The 20,158-nt window shown below is 41.6% G+C and overlaps 1 protein-coding gene across 1 annotated transcript in view; it reads right to left on the bottom strand.

The window, feature by feature from the left end:
- stmn2b (stathmin 2b) overlaps positions 1-14,165 on the bottom strand; it is a 58,970-nt gene extending 44,805 nt beyond the window's left edge. Inside the window, exon 1 of the mRNA XM_048530008.2 lies at positions 13,935-14,165. Within this exon, the coding sequence (XP_048385965.1) occupies positions 13,935-13,953 (19 nt within the window). The 5' untranslated portion in view covers positions 13,954-14,165. The remainder of the gene's footprint in view (positions 1-13,934) is intronic.
- Positions 14,166-20,158: the final 5,993 nt, after the last annotated feature.

Genomic DNA, 20,158 nt, shown 5'->3' on the forward strand with positions numbered 1-20,158 from the left:
TTACCATGTTGGACTATGCCTGATAAGCACAATGAAACCCAAAGGAGGTAACCCACTCTTTCTTCACCCCTGCTACCCTCAGCTGGGGAAGCCAGGACTGTGAAATATGTTGGGCTGGTCATGCTGTTTCTCCCTTCCTCAGCAGCACATCAGAGGCTGAATGAAGTCCTTAAGTGGCCACCAACTGAACAATTTACAACCTCAATAGACTTCAGGGCAGATAGGCTTCCCTCACGCTGCTGTAATGTGGTGACAGAGTGGAGATGAGGCAGGATGCAGGAAGGGGAAAGGGTGGTGTTGAGTCCATGGGTTGGCTGCTCAATTATTTTTTCCATGCCCTCTCCAGTGGAGGATGTAAAATCTAGTTGCAAATATTCAACACAAATTCAGAATATGGCTGGGTAGAACCACTAAATTTTTCTTGGAAAATCCAGAGGAAAAGAAATGGAAAACAGCGGCCTTTGACAGAAGAGAAAAGGTTGAAAGGCTCTGATCAATATTAATCTTTTCTTAAATTCACAACATAAACAATAATGTTTTCATATTCACGTGTAAAACATCTACTGCATTTGTGCAAATAGCGATCATAATTTCACTTCAAAGTAGATCACTACATGTAAGTGACTTACAGTTGGTTTCAATAGATAAGAGGTTACATTTAAAAAAAGCAACTGAAAGGGCCCTCTTGTGGCACAGTGGTAGTGGCCCTACCTATGTAGTGCATGGCCTAGGTTCAAGTCCCATCTGTTCCAAAGGTGTCTAATAACATCTCTGAACAGGTTGACTAGAAAACTAGATTAAATAAAATATAACTGCTTGATTTAGTCCTGTCACTCACCTTTGATAGTTGCACTGCCTTTAACAGATTTTGTATATGAATTAATCAATTGAAAAACATGGGTGCTTTACTGGTGGGGATTAATAGATCAAAAAAAAACTTTGGTGATGGAACAAAAAGACATCCAGTTGTGTGTAAGAGCACTTCTGGATATAAAAAAAATTGTGAGGCTCTTATGGCACAGTTGTAGTGTCACTATCTCTGAACCAGGAGACCTATATTCAAGGCCCACCTGCTCCAGAGATGTGTAATAACATTTCTGAACAGGTAGAGTGGCAAATATTAAACAAGAACTGTTTTTTCTTCTTTAGAGCATTTCAATTTAAATGGAATTGTAGGTGGTTAATTAGCAGTCGTAAAATCATTAGAACTCATTTGGAAATACTGGTAGAATTTGAAGCACTTTATTAGACTCATTGGACTCAGAAGTGAATGTAGAATAATAATTTTAGAAGGAAACTGTAGAGATAAATTGAACAATAATGATGACAGCTTCAGGAAGGTTAGGAATGGCAACCTCGGGAGGTATAAATAAGCGCCCTCAGGAAGAATAGTGATGAGCATCTTGGGAAAGATAATAATGACAGCGTCAACAATGAAAAAGATGTTAAGTTCCAGGAAGGATAGTGAAGATCTCCTGTAAAAACAATAAAAATAGCAGTTTTGGGACAGATGTTGATGGCAATGTACAGGAAAGATAGATATAGTTGTCTCCAGAAAGGAGGGAACAGATTAGAGATGAAATCAAGTATCAATGAAATGACCATGAGATTATTCAGAGATAATGGGAACTGCAGATGCTGGAGAATCCAAGATAATAAAATGGGAGGCTGGATGAACACAGCAGGCCAAGCAGCATCTCAGGAGCACAAAAGCTGACGTTTCGGGCCTAGACCCTTCATCAGAGAGGGGGATGAGGGGAGGGAACTGGAATAAATAGGGAGAGAGGGGGAGGCGGACCGAAGATGGAGAGTAAAGAAGATAGGTGGAGAGGGTGTAGGTGGGGAGGTAGGGAGGGGATAGGTCAGTCCAGGGAAGACGGACAGGTCAAGGAGGTGGGATGAGGTTAGTAGGTAGCTGGGGGTGCGGCTTGGGGTGGGAGGAAGGGATGGGTGAGAGGAAGAACCGGTTAGGGAGGCAGAGACAGGTTGGACTGGTTTTGGGATGCAGTGGGTGGGGGGGGAAGAGCTGGGCTGGTTGTGTGGTGCAGTGGGGGGAGGGGATGAACTGGGCTGGTTTAGGGATGCAGTGGGGGAAGGGGAGATTTTGAAACTGGTGAAGTCCACATTGATACCATATGGCTGCAGGGTTCCCAGGCGGAATATGAGTTGCTGTTCCTGCAACCTTCGGGTGGCATCAATGTGGCAGTGCAGGAGGCCCATGATGGACATGTCATCAAGAGAATGGGAGGGGGAGTGGAAATGGTTTGCGACTGGGAGGTGCAGTTGTTTGTTGCGAACTGAGCGGAGGTGTTCTGCAAAGCGGTCCCCAAGCCTCCGCTTGGTTTCCCCAATGTAGAGAAAGCCGCACCGGGTACAGTGGATGCAGTATACCACATTGGCAGATGTGCAGGTGAACCTCTGCTTAATGTGGAATGTCATCTTGGGGCCTGGGATGGGGGTGAGGGAGGAGGTGTGGGGACAAGTGTAGCATTTCCTGCGGTTGCAGGGGAAGGTGCCGGGTGTGGTGGGGTTGGAGGGCAGTGTGGAGCGAACAAGGGAGTCACGGAGAGAGTGGTCTCTCCGGAAAGCAGACAAGGGTGGGGATGGAAAAATGTCTTGGGTGGTGTGGTCGGATTGTAAATGGCGGAAGTGTCGGAGGATAATGCGTTGTATCCGGAGGTTGGTAGGGTGGTGTGTGAGAACGAGAGGGATCCTCTTGGGGCGGTTGTGGCGGGGGCGGGGTGTGAGGGATGTGTCGCGGGAAATGCGGGAGACGCGGTCAAGGGCATTCTCAATCACCGTGGGGGGGAAGTTGCGGTCCTTAAAGAACTTGGACATCTGGGATGTGCGGGAGTGGAATGTCTTATCGTGGGAGCAGATGCGGCGGAGGCGGAGGAATTGGGAATAGGGGATGGAATTTTTGCAGGAGGGTGGGTGGGAGGAGGTGTATTCTAGGTAGCTGTGATAGTCGGTGGGCTTGAAATGGACATCAGTTACAAGCTGGTTGCCTGAGATGGAGACTGAGAGGTCCAGGAAGGTGAGGGATGTGCTGGAGATGGCCCAGGTGAACTGAAGGTTGGGGTGGAAGGTGTTGGTGAAGTGGATGAACTGTTCGAGCTCCTCTGGGGAGCATGAGGCGGCGCCGATACAGTCATCAATGTACCGGAGGAAGAGGTGGGGTTTGGGGCCTGTGTAGGTGCGGAAGATGGACTGTTCCACGTAACCTACAAAGAGGCAGGCATAGCTGGGGCCCATGCGGGTGCCCATGGCCACCCCCTTAGTCTGTAGGAAGTGGGAGGAGTCAAAAGAGAAGTTGTTGAGTGTGAGGACGAGTTCCGCTAGGCGGATGAGAGTGTCGGTGGAGGGGGCCTGGTCGGGCCTGCGGGACAGGAAGAAGCGGAGGGCCTTGAGGCCATCTCCATGCGGAATGCAGGTGTACAGGGACTGGACGTCCATGGTGAATATGAGGTGTTGGGGGCCAGGGAATTGGAAGTCCTGGAGGAGGTGGAGGGCGTGGGTGGTGTCACGGACATAGGTGGGGAGTTCCTGGACCAAAGGGGAGAAAATGGAGGCAGATAGGTGGAGATGAGTTCGGTGGGGCAGGAGCAGGCTGAGACGATGGGTCGACCAGGGCAGGCAGGTTTGTGGATTTTGGGAAGGAGATAGAAACGGGCCGTGCGGGGTTGGGGAACAATGAGGTTGGAGGCTGTGGGTGGGAGGTCCCCTGAGGTGATGAGGTCATGAATGGTGTTGGAGATGATGGTTTGGTGCTCGGGTGTGGGGTCATGATCGAGGAGGCGGTAGGAGGTGGTATTGTTCCCCAACCCCGCACGGCCCGTTTCTATCTCCTTCCCAAAATCCACAAACCTGCCTGCCCTGGTCGACCCATCGTCTCAGCCTGCTCCTGCCCCACCGAACTCATCTCCACCTATCTGGACTCCATTTTCTCCCCTTTGGTCCAGGAACTCCCCACCTATGTCCGTGACACCACCCACGCCCTCCACCTCCTCCAGGACTTCCAATTCCCTGGCCCCCAACACCTCATATTCACCATGGACGTCCAGTCCCTGTACACCTGCATTCCGCATGGAGATGGCCTCAAGGCCCTCCGCTTCTTCCTGTCCCGCAGGCCCGACCAGGCCCCCTCCACCGACACTCTCATCCGCCTAGCGGAACTCGTCCTCACACTCAACAACTTCTCTTTTGACTCCTCCCACTTCCTACAGACTAAGGGGGTGGCCATGGGCACCCGCATGGGCCCCAGCTATGCCTGCCTCTTTGTAGGTTACGTGGAACAGTCCATCTTCCGCACCTACACAGGCTCCAAACCCCACCTCTTCCTCCGGTACATTGATGACTGTATCGGCGCCGCCTCATGCTCCCCAGAGGAGCTCGAACAGTTCATCCACTTCACCAACACCTTCCACCCCAACCTTCAGTTCACCTGGGCCATCTCCAGCACATCCCTCACCTTCCTGGACCTCTCAGTCTCCATCTCAGGCAACCAGCTTGTAACTGATGTCCATTTCAAGCCCACCGACTCCCACAGCTACCTAGAATACACCTCCTCCCACCCACCCTCCTGCAAAAATTCCATCCCCTATTCCCAATTCCTCCGCCTCCGCCGCATCTGCTCCCACGATAAGACATTCCACTCCCGCACATCCCAGATGTCCAAGTTCTTTAAGGACCGCAACTTCCCCCCCACGGTGATTGAGAATGCCCTTGACCGCGTCTCCCGCATTTCCCGCGACACATCCCTCACACCCCGCCCCCCGCCACAACCGCCCCAAGAGGATCCCCCTCGTTCTCACACACCACCCTACCAACCTCCGGATACAACGCATTATCCTCCGACACTTCCGCCATTTACAATCCGACCCCACCACCCAAGACATTTTTCCATCCCCACCCTTGTCTGCTTTCCGGAGAGACCACTCTCTCCGTGACTCCCTTGTTCGCTCCACACTGCCCTCCAACCCCACCACACCCGGCACCTTCCCCTGCAACCGCAGGAAATGCTACACTTGTCCCCACACCTCCTCCCTCACCCCCATCCCAGGCCCCAAGATGACATTCCACATTAAGCAGAGGTTCACCTGCACATCTGCCAATGTGGTATACTGCATCCACTGTACCCGGTGCGGCTTTCTCTACATTGGGGAAACCAAGCGGAGGCTTGGGGACCGCTTTGCAGAACACCTCCGCTCAGTTCGCAACAAACAACTGCACCTCCCAGTCGCAAACCATCTCCACTCCCCCTCCCATTCTCTTGAATGACATGTCCATCATGGGCCTCCTGCACTGCCACAATGATGCCACCCGAAGGTTGCAGGAACAGCAACTCATATTCCGCCTGGGAACCCTGCAGCCATATGGTATCAATGTGGACTTCACCAGTTTCAAAATCTCCCCTTCCCCTACTGCATCCCTAAACCAGCCCAGTTCATCCCCTCCCCCCACTGCACCACACAACCAGCCCAGCTCTTCCCCCCCACCCACTGCATCCCAAAACCAGTCCAACCTGTCTCTGCCTCCCTAACCGGTTCTTCCTCTCACCCATCCCTTCCTCCCACCCCAAGCCGCACCCCCAGCTACCTACTAACCTCATCCCACCTCCTTGACCTGTCTGTCTTCCCTGGACTGACCTATCCCCTCCCTACCTCCCCACCTACACCCTCTCCACCTATCTTCTTTACTCTCCATCTTCGGTCCGCCTCCCCCTCTCTCCCTATTTATTCCAGTTCCCTCCCCCCATCCCCCTCTCTGATGAAGGGTCTAGGCCCGAAACGTCAGCTTTTGTGCTCCTGAGATGCTGCTTGGCCTGCTGTGTTCATCCAGCCTCACATTTTATTATATGAGATTATTCAATCTGATTTAAAATCAAGACAGGAGCATTATATGGTTAAAGTAGCTATAGTGTTTTATAACTTAATATGGTGAATATTTCAGCATACCTTTACCCATGAGATAAAATAAACTACTTCCAAAGACAACTTCATCTTTGGTCCTGAGATTAGAAAAAAAAGTCAACATTACCATAACATTTTCCCACTATAGCACAAGCTATATGTGAAAGCATTTAGAGAGTAATATTCTGACTAAAAGTGACTAAGATTTCTACTGGAACAAAGAGTTTCAATAGATTAGAAAAGCATGCTATGACTTTCTGAAGAATAGGTTCAAATTGTAATATTGTTTGTACACTCTATGAGCATAGCTGGAATTTCAACAGAATTGTATAGAAAAAAAATAAGGAATTTATTGTATTTTTGGACAAAGAGATACAAATATCAAGGTCCAAACATAAAACCTGAAAAATATTGAGCAATAAGAAGCTTGTGTGATAATCAGTTTTTTGTCTTCCATTCCAACAAGGAATCTCTACTTCCTAGATTGTACCCAGACCTAAACAGGATTCAAAATCAAATACTTGGAGAAGAGTCCCAGAAAAATATCCTGAAATTGATACACCATTACTTTTTCCATGGTAATTATTAATGCTTTGCATTTACAATGATCGTTTTGACGATGGCCTTACTCTGATACAGGACCTGTGTCATAGTTGGGCCATGATTTTCCTCAATGCCAAAAGATTTCTGTCAGGATTTCTGATAAATGTAGTCAATATTATAAGAACCATCACATTTCTTTTTTAAAACATCATTAAGTCATGCATTTTTATTGATCCTTTTCCCCTCTTGAAAGTATTTGATAATGAGAATAAAATAAGATACCATTACTTAGCTAGCAGCAAAGGTCACAGTGTGGTTTCCCACTTTTTATGTTGCTTGGAAAACATTAGGAAATCAGGCAACTATTACAATGAAATACAATATACTGCAGCAATATGACTGACATAAAATGACAATTCTTAATTACAGTAGTATTTCTGTATTTCACACTGTTTTCCTCATTGTGACATTTTACTTATTTGAGCTTTCAAGCCATCAATTTCACATATTGATAGCAGATTTGGAGTTGACAAAACTCTTCAAAACCTTTCTTTTTGTCAAATGACAGCTCATTTTGGCATTTTCTTTCCTGTTCATGGTTTCCTGCACAACAGAACCATTTTGAATCAAAATGGCTGATAATCAAAAAGATTGCAGTATTTAAGGCTTGGCAGCACCACACTGTAATGTGTTGATTCAGGGAACCTCAGAGGAGTTGACTTTACTTTTCCATTTTGTTCCCCCTGAATGTGATGTGTCGTAGAAGTGTGTGATATGTGAACTTACCTCATGGGGAAATTGCAGGTGCAAGTCTGAATCTTGCCACCTTAAGACATAGCACGCACAAGCAGTGACTTGCTGTTCCACAAGCCTGCTCCTTTGTACTTAGCTCCAAATAGACAAAATAAAAGCTAAAATTCAAAAAAAAATCCACAGCATTTGACACGTTAAAAAATTCATTTTATCCTTTTTAAAATAAAAATCCTGCTTTGTTCTTCATTTTGATTGTGAGCTTCACTGGTTGAACCAACATTTATTGTCCATTCTCTCTTGAGAAGGTGGTGGCGAGCTGGTTTCTTGAACCACTGCAGTCCAGTTGGTGTGTGTAGACTCATAATACTGTCAGGAGGGAGTTTCAGGATTTTGACTCAGTGACACTGAAGGCTGATGCTTGTTGTCTCTCTGCTGGTTGGGCGTAGGAGCCCACCACTCTCTATATTAAAGCCTCAGCAATGCTATGTGACTATTGACACAGTCTCATAGCCTAACTCCCATCTGTTTAATTGCTCATGCATATGCATATGCATTTTCTGACAGGTGATCACAATAGGGTTGTCAGCTCTAAGTGATAATGGGAACTGCAGATGCTGGAGAATCCAAGATAGCAAAGGGTGGAGCTGGATGAACACAGCAGGCCAAGTAGCATCTCAGGAGCACAAAAGCTGACGTTTCGGGCCTAGACCCTTCATCAGAAGCTTTCTGATGAAGGGACTAGGCCTGGAACATCAGCTTTTGTGCTTCTGAGATGCTGCTTGGCCTGCTGTGTTCATCCAGCTTCACACTTTGCTATCTAGGGTTGTCAGCTCTGTTTAGATATCATCCCAGAGGTTTGATCACACGATCTCTTACAACTGCCTCACCGTTTTCCTATGCCATTTAGAAAGCAGCCACTTTGTTTCCTTGACATAATTACTGGCTGACAGCCTTTATTGTCCCTCATCCATAACCAAAGAAACAAAAACCGTTTGATGAAAATTAAAAAAATAGCATTTTTAAATGCTTCCATCATTCTCTCCTTGATTTTTGCAGCAGTTGTCAGGAGATTAATCACGAGTTTCTGTAGGTTCCAAGAAAATCCTGTATCTGAAATTGCTAGCAGGAAACCTGGAAGCACCGAAGCTTATAACAATAGACCAACTGTGGTAATCCTACTGTCATATCACAGCACAGACCAGGGTTTGGTACTTGGATCTTTCTGATCATGTGATACTGAATCAAACTGTGGAATGCACTTACAGCAAGCTATAATATTGGTATATATTTTACCAAAATCAGTTTAATGATGAAGTAAATGGAAAGTGTAAATAGATACAAGTCTTTTTAAATATAAAAGAAACACAACTTTTTTTTAGTATAAAACAAATTAGAATTCACCTTTACGTCAAAATGTTTATGAGTATATTAGCTCTTACATATAAAATATCAGTGAACTTCCTGATAGTTGTGATAACTTGCCTTGTACTAGGAGGTTTGATCAGTTTTCACAGGACAGGATGGCGTTGGGTGACAATCATAAATAGATGACTTGCAAGTTCCTGTAATATATTTTCTGTGAGCATCTTCTCTCACAGACAATGGCACATCACAGAATTGAACTTCAAGCTGAGTGGTTTGCTTAAAATTTGCATTTTTAATATTGCTGCAATTATCTTTATGTGGTTTTCAAAGTTTGAAGAAGAGGTTATGGCTATTGGATTGCCACACAGTTGTAAATTAAGTACATTCAGTTGTTAGATGAATCATTCCCGCATGTAAGTGCTTGGTATGTGTAGAATGCCACTCAGATGACCTCAAAGTTCTGCTCCAGACTGAATAATATTCACAGTCCATCCTCCCACATTGTCATAGCAGAAACAAGCCTTCATAATGTTAGATTAGATAGAATTCAAGCCAAACAAATAATTTTCTCAATGGCTACTTTCAGTGTAGAGCTTGGAAACATATCAGTAAGTCACTGATGCACTCTGTGCAGTTGTAAAATTGTGGGAAAATCTCTCTTGTAACCTACATCTGGAAAATTTCAGTACCATGTATACCCCGTCAATCAAAATTTAGCCTAAAGTCTCCATTTCCAGGCAAACTCCAGCTAGAAATTTTAAACTATGAAGGGTTATGAAGGGATTGAAAACCCCCCTGCTTTAACGCACTTGTTAAAATTAAAATTTATTCAGCAACTAAGTATAGACTATATTTCTGTAGCTTGTTGAATTGGAAGCAATTCCGTTTTTCTTTAGACATCCAATACTCTTGCAGCCCCCACTGACAGTCACCCTCCTGAAAGCTAGCTCAAACTCAATTATGTAGTATCCTGTTCAATTTCAGCTATATTTGTTTCCTTCCTTTCAATACCTCCACTGTGGCTGAATACTCAGTTGTGTCATTGTTACCACTAGTTTTGCCTTTTTCAATCTTTTTGTTGGCAATCTCCCAAGTTTTATCCTGTATATACTTCAATTCCTGTAGATTTTTGCCATCCACCTCCCCATCACTAATGCCACTCACTTATCACCCTGGCTAAACTCCACTGGCTTCCTATTTCTCAGCATTTTTACTTCAAAATTAGCATTCTCTAATATTATAATCCCTAGAACATCACTGCAACCACCTTTGACACTCCATCCAATTTATTGATAGTCTAACCAACTGAATATTCTCACTTGTCTTCGTTGGCAGAACCTTTATTCTACTCCTCCCCACACTTCAGAAATTGCATTCAAAGTTATTTGCTTTAATACATGTCTTCCTCCTTTTAAAAAGTCACCTATTGCTTTAGTCATACCTTTCAACGTCAGCCCCAACTCCTTGCTTGCTCACTCGCACCCTGCATGTCCCTAATTTCTTAACTGTACTGTGCCTACTTGAGGTTAACAACAATTTGCTATTCCAAAACCTTCAATTCTGATTAAAAGTGACTGAGCTGAAACATTCTTTCTTCACAGTTGCTGCCCGAGTCCCTGAATATTTTCAGCACTTTTGTTTTTAATTTAGATTTCCAGCACCTACAGTGTTTTGCTTTTGTTCTCAACAAATGTAGTTCTTGTTGCATTGTATTTAACAGTCAGAGAACACATTTTACTGCTATTGCATTACTTTCAATATATTAATGTTTTACTCCTGTCAATAATTTCCGCCGGTGAAATTTGTGACAGAATTATTTTCATTGAGAACATCAAAAAAATTTGAAAGTGCTCTCATAAAGGCTGAAATATTCTCTTAAACATCTAACTTCTGTTGATATTGCACATCACTGTGCGTTCCACTCAAGTGAGCAGCTTTTGCATTATTCGCAAGAACTAAACCTATTGTTTCATATGTATACTGCTCACTTTATAAAATGCCTTACAACAGAATTGTATTTCAGTCATTTACTAAAATAATTTTAAATATTATCACAAGAATGATTTTAGCAATTTTTTACAAGATGTCACCAGAAGATGAATTCATAATTAAATATTCATTGTACTACTGAGCAAAGTTTTATGGCAAAGTGCAGAAGAACAGGGGAAGTTAGAGATAAGATTCTTTGGAAGTATTTGAGAGAATGTGGAAGGCTTATTTTAAATTCATTCTCAGGGTTGGGACTTTGTTGCCAAGGCTAACAGTTTTGCTAATTTCATTTTTCTGAGAATGTTGTGGAATCACCTATGGTGGTTTGCTGCTATTAATTTTTTTGTTTAATATCCTCAGAGTGCTGCGATGAGCCAGCCATATTGGAAGGGAAGTATTTTGGCTGGGAATATAGTTTAACAGCATATTGCAGATACAAGTTTGTATATGTCAGAACATATTAATACCCAAGCAATAAAATCATAACAGCAGTGATCAATCTGTGTCAAACCATAGGTAGTTCTCAAAGACTTATTTTTACTCCATCTAATGTGTTTAGACATTTACTGATCAATGACAGTTCTGTATACTGCCACATAAAATAATTTCATTCATTTATTTATTTATTATGATTTAAAGTTCCAAAAGAGAAATTCATTTCTGTGGTAATATTTCTGATCTACTGTTAATTCTTTCTTACTGAGGTGCAATAATTAATGTCATTGAAATGAGAGCAATGCAGATGGAATCTCATCTTCCCCTGAAAGATTAGTATTCATGATATGCAAATAACTAAAATAAATTACCCCAATATTAATTTTGTTTTATGTAAACATAAACAAATGTGTTGATACTATTTTGACAATAAAGAAAATGGGGATTTGAATGGTGAGAATTAAATTGAAATAAGGCTACATTTTAATCATGTGCTTAAACACAACAACCTCTATTCAAGGTCATGCAGATTAAAAAGAAAATGTCAAATGGGTAAGAATTTGGTTAGAAATTTGCTTGCAGAGATTTGAAAAAAAAGATTCCAATATATAGTGGCTCAGGAATTGACTTACAGCTACAATTTGTAGGTTTTAGTCCAAGAGCTATCCATTACTTGAATTGCTATCCCCAACCAGGCAGTACAAAGGAAGAGCACCACGTGGAAGCATGGTGTCCTGCCTTGAATGGGAGGAGGGTTAATGATAATAAAATGTGAGGCTGGATGAACACAGCAGGCCAAGCAGCATCTCAGGAGCACAAAAGCTGACGTTTCGGGCCTAGACCGTTAATGAGTCTGTCCTGTTGATCATGACGAGCACTGTCTGGTGGCTGGTCATGGAATGACATGGGCAGTGATTTTTGAACAGTCAATAACCAAGATCACTTTTGCCTTCTCAATTAACTGAAAAAGCTTGGACGGTTTATGGCTTGCAAGAAAAAAAGTCAATAAAATGTTGAAAGTATATATGAAATTGTATAAATAGCATTTTATATGCTTTTATGTTAATAGTATATGTATATAATATATATACACACACACTTTGATTCCATTTCATGAGCCAATTTATGATAAAGTCTTGTATTCTTATCTGTACTTCTTATTAACAAGAGTACAATAGTAAATATTTTGGATTTTTATATTTATTCTGAGATTAAACTATAGAAAATGCAATAATAAAGTGGCAGAAGAGAATTAGCTACTTTTCTGAAAAACAAAATCTTCAGAATATCTGCAGCTTCAATAAAGAAATCAGTCAGTAAAATTAAAACTGAATAATACAAATATTCTTAAAGAACAACTGAGTCGAAGGTATTGCATTAAGGGAAATTGGAGAAGGTTTAATTCCTGTCTAATTGAGCCCAACATGATAAACAATATGATGATGGGGTTATATAACTGTACAATTGCTTTCATCCTAGACAACACCTGAGACTTGTTTTGGCTATCCAAATACAAAGCACATCTGGTATTTCTGTTGCCTTGAACTTTGGTTCACATTGGTGGTCTTTTTCAGCTACTGCTCATAGCAGCCTTATCTTTTGCCAAAACAGCAGGTTGCCACACATGAATTGCTTATTAATCAATTGAAGAGCTTTCCATGGCAACAGCATTCTTAATTGGGCTTTCTGCAGTGATCAGTCTCTCACAACTACAAATTATCGATTCTGATTACCAGATTGGTGCAGTGGGGAGGGATCATTGTTGTAGGCACTGCAGGGTTGGCTTCTCTCCCAGCGTTTAGTCTCAATGTATATGCAAACAGCTCCATTTCGGATTGAGAACCCAACCCTTCCCACCTTGTTATTTGCCGTTGACTGCACACGCAATTTACATACAGATTTCCTCTTTTCCTCAACAAGCCTAAATGGAGACATCTGTCTCTGAAGAGAGAACTAATTTCAGTGATGTGTTCATATTATTGAAAATCCCAGATGGTAATACTTAATAACAGGACAGAACCTTCTAATTAGCATCTGGTAGTTTTCTGAAACAATGTCTTGCTCCATCATTCCTTCTTTGAGATCTAAGCCATTGTTGAGTGTGAATAGCAAATATTGCAGCTATTGGATAGTTTGATTTTTTTTGAAATATAATTTCTCACTTATTAAGAGGTGGGCTGCTGTAATTTTGCAGATACTTGTTCGTCTACATTAATCTAACATATTTAATATTGTAAGTTTTTTGTAATATCTGCAATTTCTATAATATTGATCTTCATATCTCCCACAGGAATTCCAGCCAATTAACATGAAAATGGATAAATTTTGAATGGTATCTTCAATGCTGAAAGAGAAGCCACATGGGTGGGGTCTGCCTGCATTGTGTTGTGTTCTGTTCTGTCAAAAAAAAACGTAGCAAGCACACCACTGCAAAATACCCAAATGTACCTTTATTCTCGGAAGATGTTAAGGATTTTACAACCATTAAGGAAGGAAATATAAACCAATCTCATAGAACAATAAAGCAAACATTACACTATGTTGCTATTTTTTACACCGATGTTTTACACCTAATCGAATCTTTAAAACTTTAAATGTTTCCTTTTTACGTGACAGCCTTCTTCACCTACAGTTATAACATTTACCTCAAATTACGAGTAGTAAAGCTAATGATAATAATTTTCGAGGTGCTGCTGTCATGACTGGGCATTTTTGAATGCACTGTACTAACAGAACAGATATATTCGAGGAAATGCTGAAAAATGACTTTTCATTTAACGACTAGCAGATTTAATGAGTTACATGAATTCGTTTTGTTTTAGAAATAAGCCACCATAAAAAGATTTGTTTTTTTCATAAATCTACTTAGTTGAAGACACAAAATTTTCTGCTGAGAGAAATTAAAGACGGGTATGACAAAAAGTAAGGAATTCTTACCGATTGCTGTTTTAGACATGGTGGAGGTTGCAAATGCTCAGAAGCTGGGAGGGAAAGGGGTCCAGCTACAGCAGCGTACAGAGATGACTGAATAAGGCACTGAGTCAGCAGTGTGGAGCTCTGGAAGGGAAAGAATACAGGCTGACTTCTATGAATAATAATCATCTGCCAAGCAAAGCAGATTGGCTGAACAGATCCCTTGACACGACTGGTGCGTTCTCTGGATCTCCAGGTATTAAATATTGATCCACCAATGATGCTAAAGCACAAAGTGCCAGTATGCAGTTTGAAAATGGTAATAAATATGGAACCACCCCTCTTTATTCCAGTGGCACATTCCATGCAAGATGTTCAATGTCTGGTATCAAGAATTGATGTTTTGGAAACAGTACATTTTATAATTGCTGAAAATTCTTCCGAGTGCTCTTCTGGCGCCGTCATTAGGCGCTCTCCGTGGTGCTGAACCTCGATTGTTGAAAATGGGACGTTTTCAATACATTTGCTGCAATGTCCCAGCACTCAAAGGGGGAGGGGGAGAGACAGCCGCGCCCTAACATGCATTAAATTCTGCCTGAAAGGAAACTCTAAAGAAACACTTCGAGTTTCAATTAATCCATTGTGAGTACAGCCACAGTTGCTATGTAGTCTTCAGTTGTAGCAAATGCCTTGGTTTTGCGGGCTAACCGGCGGGGGGTGTTGGCATATGCTTGAAGTAAGGCTTTCAATCAGCTAATGCACTCTTACCATTAAAAGTCGTGTCAGCACACTGAAAACACAGAGAAATGATCGAGCAAGCCTCAAGGGTGCTGGCAGGTGGAAAATGGAAATTCAAGACAAATTCTGAACAACAGTGTTATGTGTAACGATTGGCAACGTATGTGGAGACACTTCCCCTTCGTTTCTGCTCATTTGTTTCACCGTTTCTAGCTTTTCCTACTGATGAAGGCAGGGGGTTACAACTGCAGCCAGATTTCTTTTTGTTTTTGCAGCTGTTTTTCCATAACATCGTGGAAAGCATGCATTATTTTCTGCTTGAGACCCAATCTATTGTAGGCAGCGCATATCACTTATTTGGCTCTGGGTTTATTAGTGTGTCCAAATATCTTGCAGGGTGACTGAACTCACCATCACCACCACTGCCGTCACTACAACAAAGTTGTTTGCCTTCCTTACTACAAAAGCTGCTTTCATTTGGACAGTGAGCGCTGTTGAAGGTGATTATTCAAAGTCCACTTAACTCTCTATTGTAATTGACGCAGCCTAAGACCAGTAAATGTCATTCTTCCAGTCCAACCAAAATCAATCCGAACTGGAGTCCTAGAAATTCCGTTCATATTTTTAATAAATATAAATGCAACCTCAATAGGTTTAAGTACTGGGCTGCATTTATTTCTTAACATATCTGCCAAAATGCAAATAGAAAATGTCACAATTCTAGGACCTGACTACTCAAAGCTAACTGCACTGAAGATTAGCTTAAAGTCTTGCTCTTGCACTAAAGCATTTAAGAAGAACTTGTTCTAGATGGTTTACAGATACTTGACATTAAATGATTACTTATTACCAAAATTTACATTACAATTGGCATTTCAGAGAAAAAGCTAAATAAAACAGATGCCAGTTAACTATGGCCCAAGTAGAAGTAACAGGCAGAGCTAACATTTTAAAAAATGGGTTTTAGCTGCAGTGCTGCTGTTTGTGGGTGGAGTACAGGGATTGCAGTCTTGTTTAAGAGAACTAGGAGCACCAAATGCTGCTGTGTGTTTCTGATGTGCCCGTGAATCTGAGCCTTATAGGCTTTATGATCCATAGTTCTGCACAAGGAATTATTTCCTGTCTCTCAAACCATAAGGCTAACCTTGGGAATTAATCACGGTTTTAAAACTTTGAAATAAATGCAGAAACTAAATTTTTGCAATATTGAATGCATATATTCATACAAAATAAATCTACATGCAGTGATGCATTTGTGTCAATGACTTTCATTAAACCAATGGATATTGCATTTTTGACTCCCTATCTCACTGTATGCTTGTCTAACATAATGTAATCACTAATATATTGAGTTCATTTAACTTCAATTTAAGATTTTTTCAGGGATAACTTGTTCATTTCATTTGTAGTTGAGATAATGTTCAAAATGATGTTTAAACTAATAGTAAAATTGAAACATAATTCACTAGATATTGGAAAGGTAGCATATTATGATTAATTGATAAAGTATTTATTATTTTTCCAAATAGTGAGGGTTAAACCTATGAATTGTCTTCACTAAAGCACATTGTCATATTCTAATGTAATTTACAGCAAAACTCATATATGTCTTAATTCAGAAGAAAAGATGGCTGTTAAATGTTTTTGATTTAACTGGGAAAAAGATGCAAGTTTGATAAATTTGAAGTAAAAGCAAAAAAGAGGAATATTTGGGTGTGGCCCTCTTCAGGAAATGTGAGATATAAGTTGAACTGGATTTTTTTTGCATTAAATGAGCAATTAATTGTGCCACTGTACATTTCAAGTATTTTGAAACTGGAATTTCACTTCTCATTATTATTGGGTGCTATGATTACCCTTATAGATTAAAACAAAATTAACCGCTGTGTGCACATATCTTTTCATGACATATTCTACTGGATGACATATTGGTGATAGTATTAGCTTGTGTGATTTGAAAAATATGCAGAGCAGATGAATCCTAATGACAAACAGTATGCTCTAGTGGTACCATTTTGGAGCTCAAATCTCCAGTTAACACTTTCTTAAGGCCACACAGCTGCACATTAATTCAACAGCAGGGAGAAACCCTCCACCATCACTATTTAAAAAGATCATCAAAAACCTGCAGGCTTATTGCTGATTAGTTTCACATTGTGACTTTGCTTATACAAAGTATTTCTTGCTTCGTATATCTTTGTTTATGGTTGAAAATTTTCACAGAATAACATGACAGAAGAAGTTTTTCTGCTAACTTAAAATTGTGCAGCAAACAGTCTCTCCCAGGCATAGATGCACCAATAATTATTATCCTCGTAATATAGCTTGACTTGGAGAAAAAATAGAGGGCATGCAAAGCAGGACAGTCAGTTGGAAGGGAGAGTGAGAGAGAGAAAAAGGGATATATGATATGCATTTATGGTATCAAACAGGAACTCTCCAAGCTGAACCTCAACAAGGAGGAACTTGTGAGCCATCTATGCTTCAACAAGAATGTTCTCACTGAAGTCTACCAACTGCTGCAGCCACATGTGCAACCTGAAAGTGGGACAAGTAAGGCATTACCAATGGATGTGAAGGTGACCCTGATAGTGAAGTTTTCTGTGTCTGGGTCTCCTTAGATTACAGTCAGGGATATTTTCAACATCCTGAGCTTTGCTGCCCACTCTCTTATAAAAGAGGTCTCTGAGGTTCTCTACTCATTGTCTCTTGCCAGAGACAAGCAGTTGGAATATGCTTATGGATTTTCTAGGATAGTAGATTTTCTAGATGGAGGATGCCATTGACTGCCTGGCTGCATGGCTGATATTGGGACAGAAAGGACTGTATCCCCTTGATGTCCAACTGTTATGTGACAGTGAGTCATTCAGGCCGATGTCATTCCTTCTGTGACATTTTGCATGTGGCATTTCACATACTGGTGCACTTATTTGGTACATGTTTTCCGTGTGCCTTAACCTGTCTTCGTGCTCCAATGCAGTGTGACCGCAGTTCTTCAGCTTGTCAAAAGGCGTTTGAACTTAAGTGGACTAGACTGCAGATGACCTTGAAATTTAACATCAGCTAGCTTTGGACTCAGATACTACAGATGCAGATTACCAACATTAGTGGTAGCTGTTTGGGCTAGCTTCTGAAATGTGACGGTAAGGGCTCTGGTTGAATGGTAAGGATGGGAGAGTGAATTGCAGTCTTTCTAAGAGGAATCAACATGTTTAAACTCTGTGGACCCACTGCCACTTTCCCACACTATGTCCCAATGATTCAAGTAATTTATTGAAGTATCTGTTGCTGTTATGCCATGATATCCTGCGAAACCATTTGTAAACATTGTCCACAGCCATGATGACAACAGTCTGAACCTGCAAGGTACAAGTTCACTTTGCTGGGTAGCAATCTGACATCGCACTGCAGTGTTCACATGTTGATCATTAGTTGGTGTATCACCGTTGAATTCACAAGTGTATAAATGGAACAAAAAGAGAAATAGCTGGAAAAATTCTGGCAGCATCAGTGGAGAGAAAGCAGAGATAACATTTTGGGTTCAGTTAACCTTCTTCAGACCCATTCTAAGAAGTGTTACTTGACCCAAAACATTGTTTAGCACCATTTGTGACTCCTTAGATACTGAAGCAAATCTATGATTAACTGTAGCAAGAAGTGAACAAAATCCAGGCTTGGGCTGACAATTGGTAAGTAACATGCACACTGCACCAGTGTTAGGTAATGAGCATTTCCAAGAAGAGAGAACCTAATCATCATTTGACATTCAATGGTTTCACTATCACTGAATTCCTCAATTCAACATCCATCAACACAGCAGAAGTCTACTCGAACTCAATCTGCTACATCAATCTGCTTGGTATATCCCCCATTCAACCATTACCATCAAGCCAGGGGAGTGACACTGGTTCAATGAGGAGTGTAGGAGGACATTCCAGGATCAGCACCAGGCATACCTAAAAATGAGGTATCAACCTGGTGAAGCTTCCAAACCGCCTCATGAGTATCTAGTCTTGAGTCACTAATTCTATTCCAAGTCCACCTCTTTTAGTACAATGACAATTACAGTGATAATGTCATGCAACACAATGTGAGGTATTATCAATGTGAAGATGAGACTTCAGCTCCACTAATATTGTGAGATGGTCACTCTTATCGATACTGCCATGGGCACATATATCTCTGGCAGGCAAATTGGTGAAGATGAGGTCAAGAATGTTTTTCTGTCTTGGTGGTTAGCTCACCACCTACTTGCATGTCAAGCAGCATAAGCAGCAAGTGATGGACAGAGCTAACCAATTCCTCTCTGCAGTCCTGCCATATCTACTTCCGAATGGTGATGGGCAGTTAAATAAGTCACTACAGGAGGAAGCTACACAAACATCTGCATCCTCAATGATGGATGAGCCAAGGACTTTAGAGCAATAGGTAAAACTGAAGCATTTGCAGCAATCTGTAGCTAAGATGTAATGTGGATGATCCATCTCGGCCCCCTCCAGTGGTCTCCACCATCACAGATAACCATCTTTAGCCAAGTCAATTCACTTCACATGATATCAAGATGGCTACTGCAAAGGCAATGGCCCTAAGAACATTCTGGCAATAGAATTGAATGCCTGTGCTCCACAGCTTATTGTTCTCCCAGTGAAGCTTTTTTAGTACAGATAAAACATTTACCTGACAATGTTTAAAATTGTCTAGGTATGTCCTGCACACTAAAAGTATGATGCATCCAACATGGCCAATTATTTCCTATCTGTCTGCTCTCAATCATCAGTAGAATGATACAAGTTATTCTTGACAGTGCTATCAAGTAGGAATAGGCTGAGCATTCCACTCAGTATCCTGTACTCAATTTCTCCCCAAACCCTTTGGTCCTTATTGCACTTAGAAATAAATCTAACTCCTTCAGTATTTTGGCCTCAATCACTTTCTGTGGTAGAGCGTTCCACAGGCTCACCACATTCTGGTAAAGACATTTCTCCCCTTTTAAGTTCTAAATGGTCTACCCTAATTCCGTAAGTTGTGACCCCTGGTTATGAGGTTGCTGGTTGTTGTGACCATCTTTCCTGTGCATACCCTGTGTAGTCCTGTTCAAATTTTGTAGGTTTCTATGAGATCCCCTTCATTCTTCTGAGTTCCAGTGAATGTACACCTAACCAATCCAGTTTCTCTTCATACATCAGTCCTGCTACCTCAGTATCAGTCTGATAAACCTTCTCCACACTCTTTCAGTAGCTAGAACATCATTCTTCAGGTAAGGAGACCAGACTGCACAAAACATTGCAGGAGTGGTCTGACCTTATACATTTGCTTCTATACTCGAGTCCTCTTATTATGAAAACTGACATATTATTGTCTTCTGTTCTGCCTTCATGTTAACTTTCAGTGAATAGTATACAATGATAAGCAGGTCTCATTGCACCTCCAAATATGGCAAACGAGCTGCATTGCAGGGGCGGGTTGATTGTGACTGCCTTTGACATCATGGCTGCATTTGACTGATTGTA

The sequence above is a fragment of the Stegostoma tigrinum genome, chromosome 5 (genome assembly GCF_030684315.1).
Source record: "Stegostoma tigrinum isolate sSteTig4 chromosome 5, sSteTig4.hap1, whole genome shotgun sequence".
NCBI classification, from domain to species: Eukaryota; Metazoa; Chordata; class Chondrichthyes; order Orectolobiformes; family Stegostomatidae; genus Stegostoma; species Stegostoma tigrinum.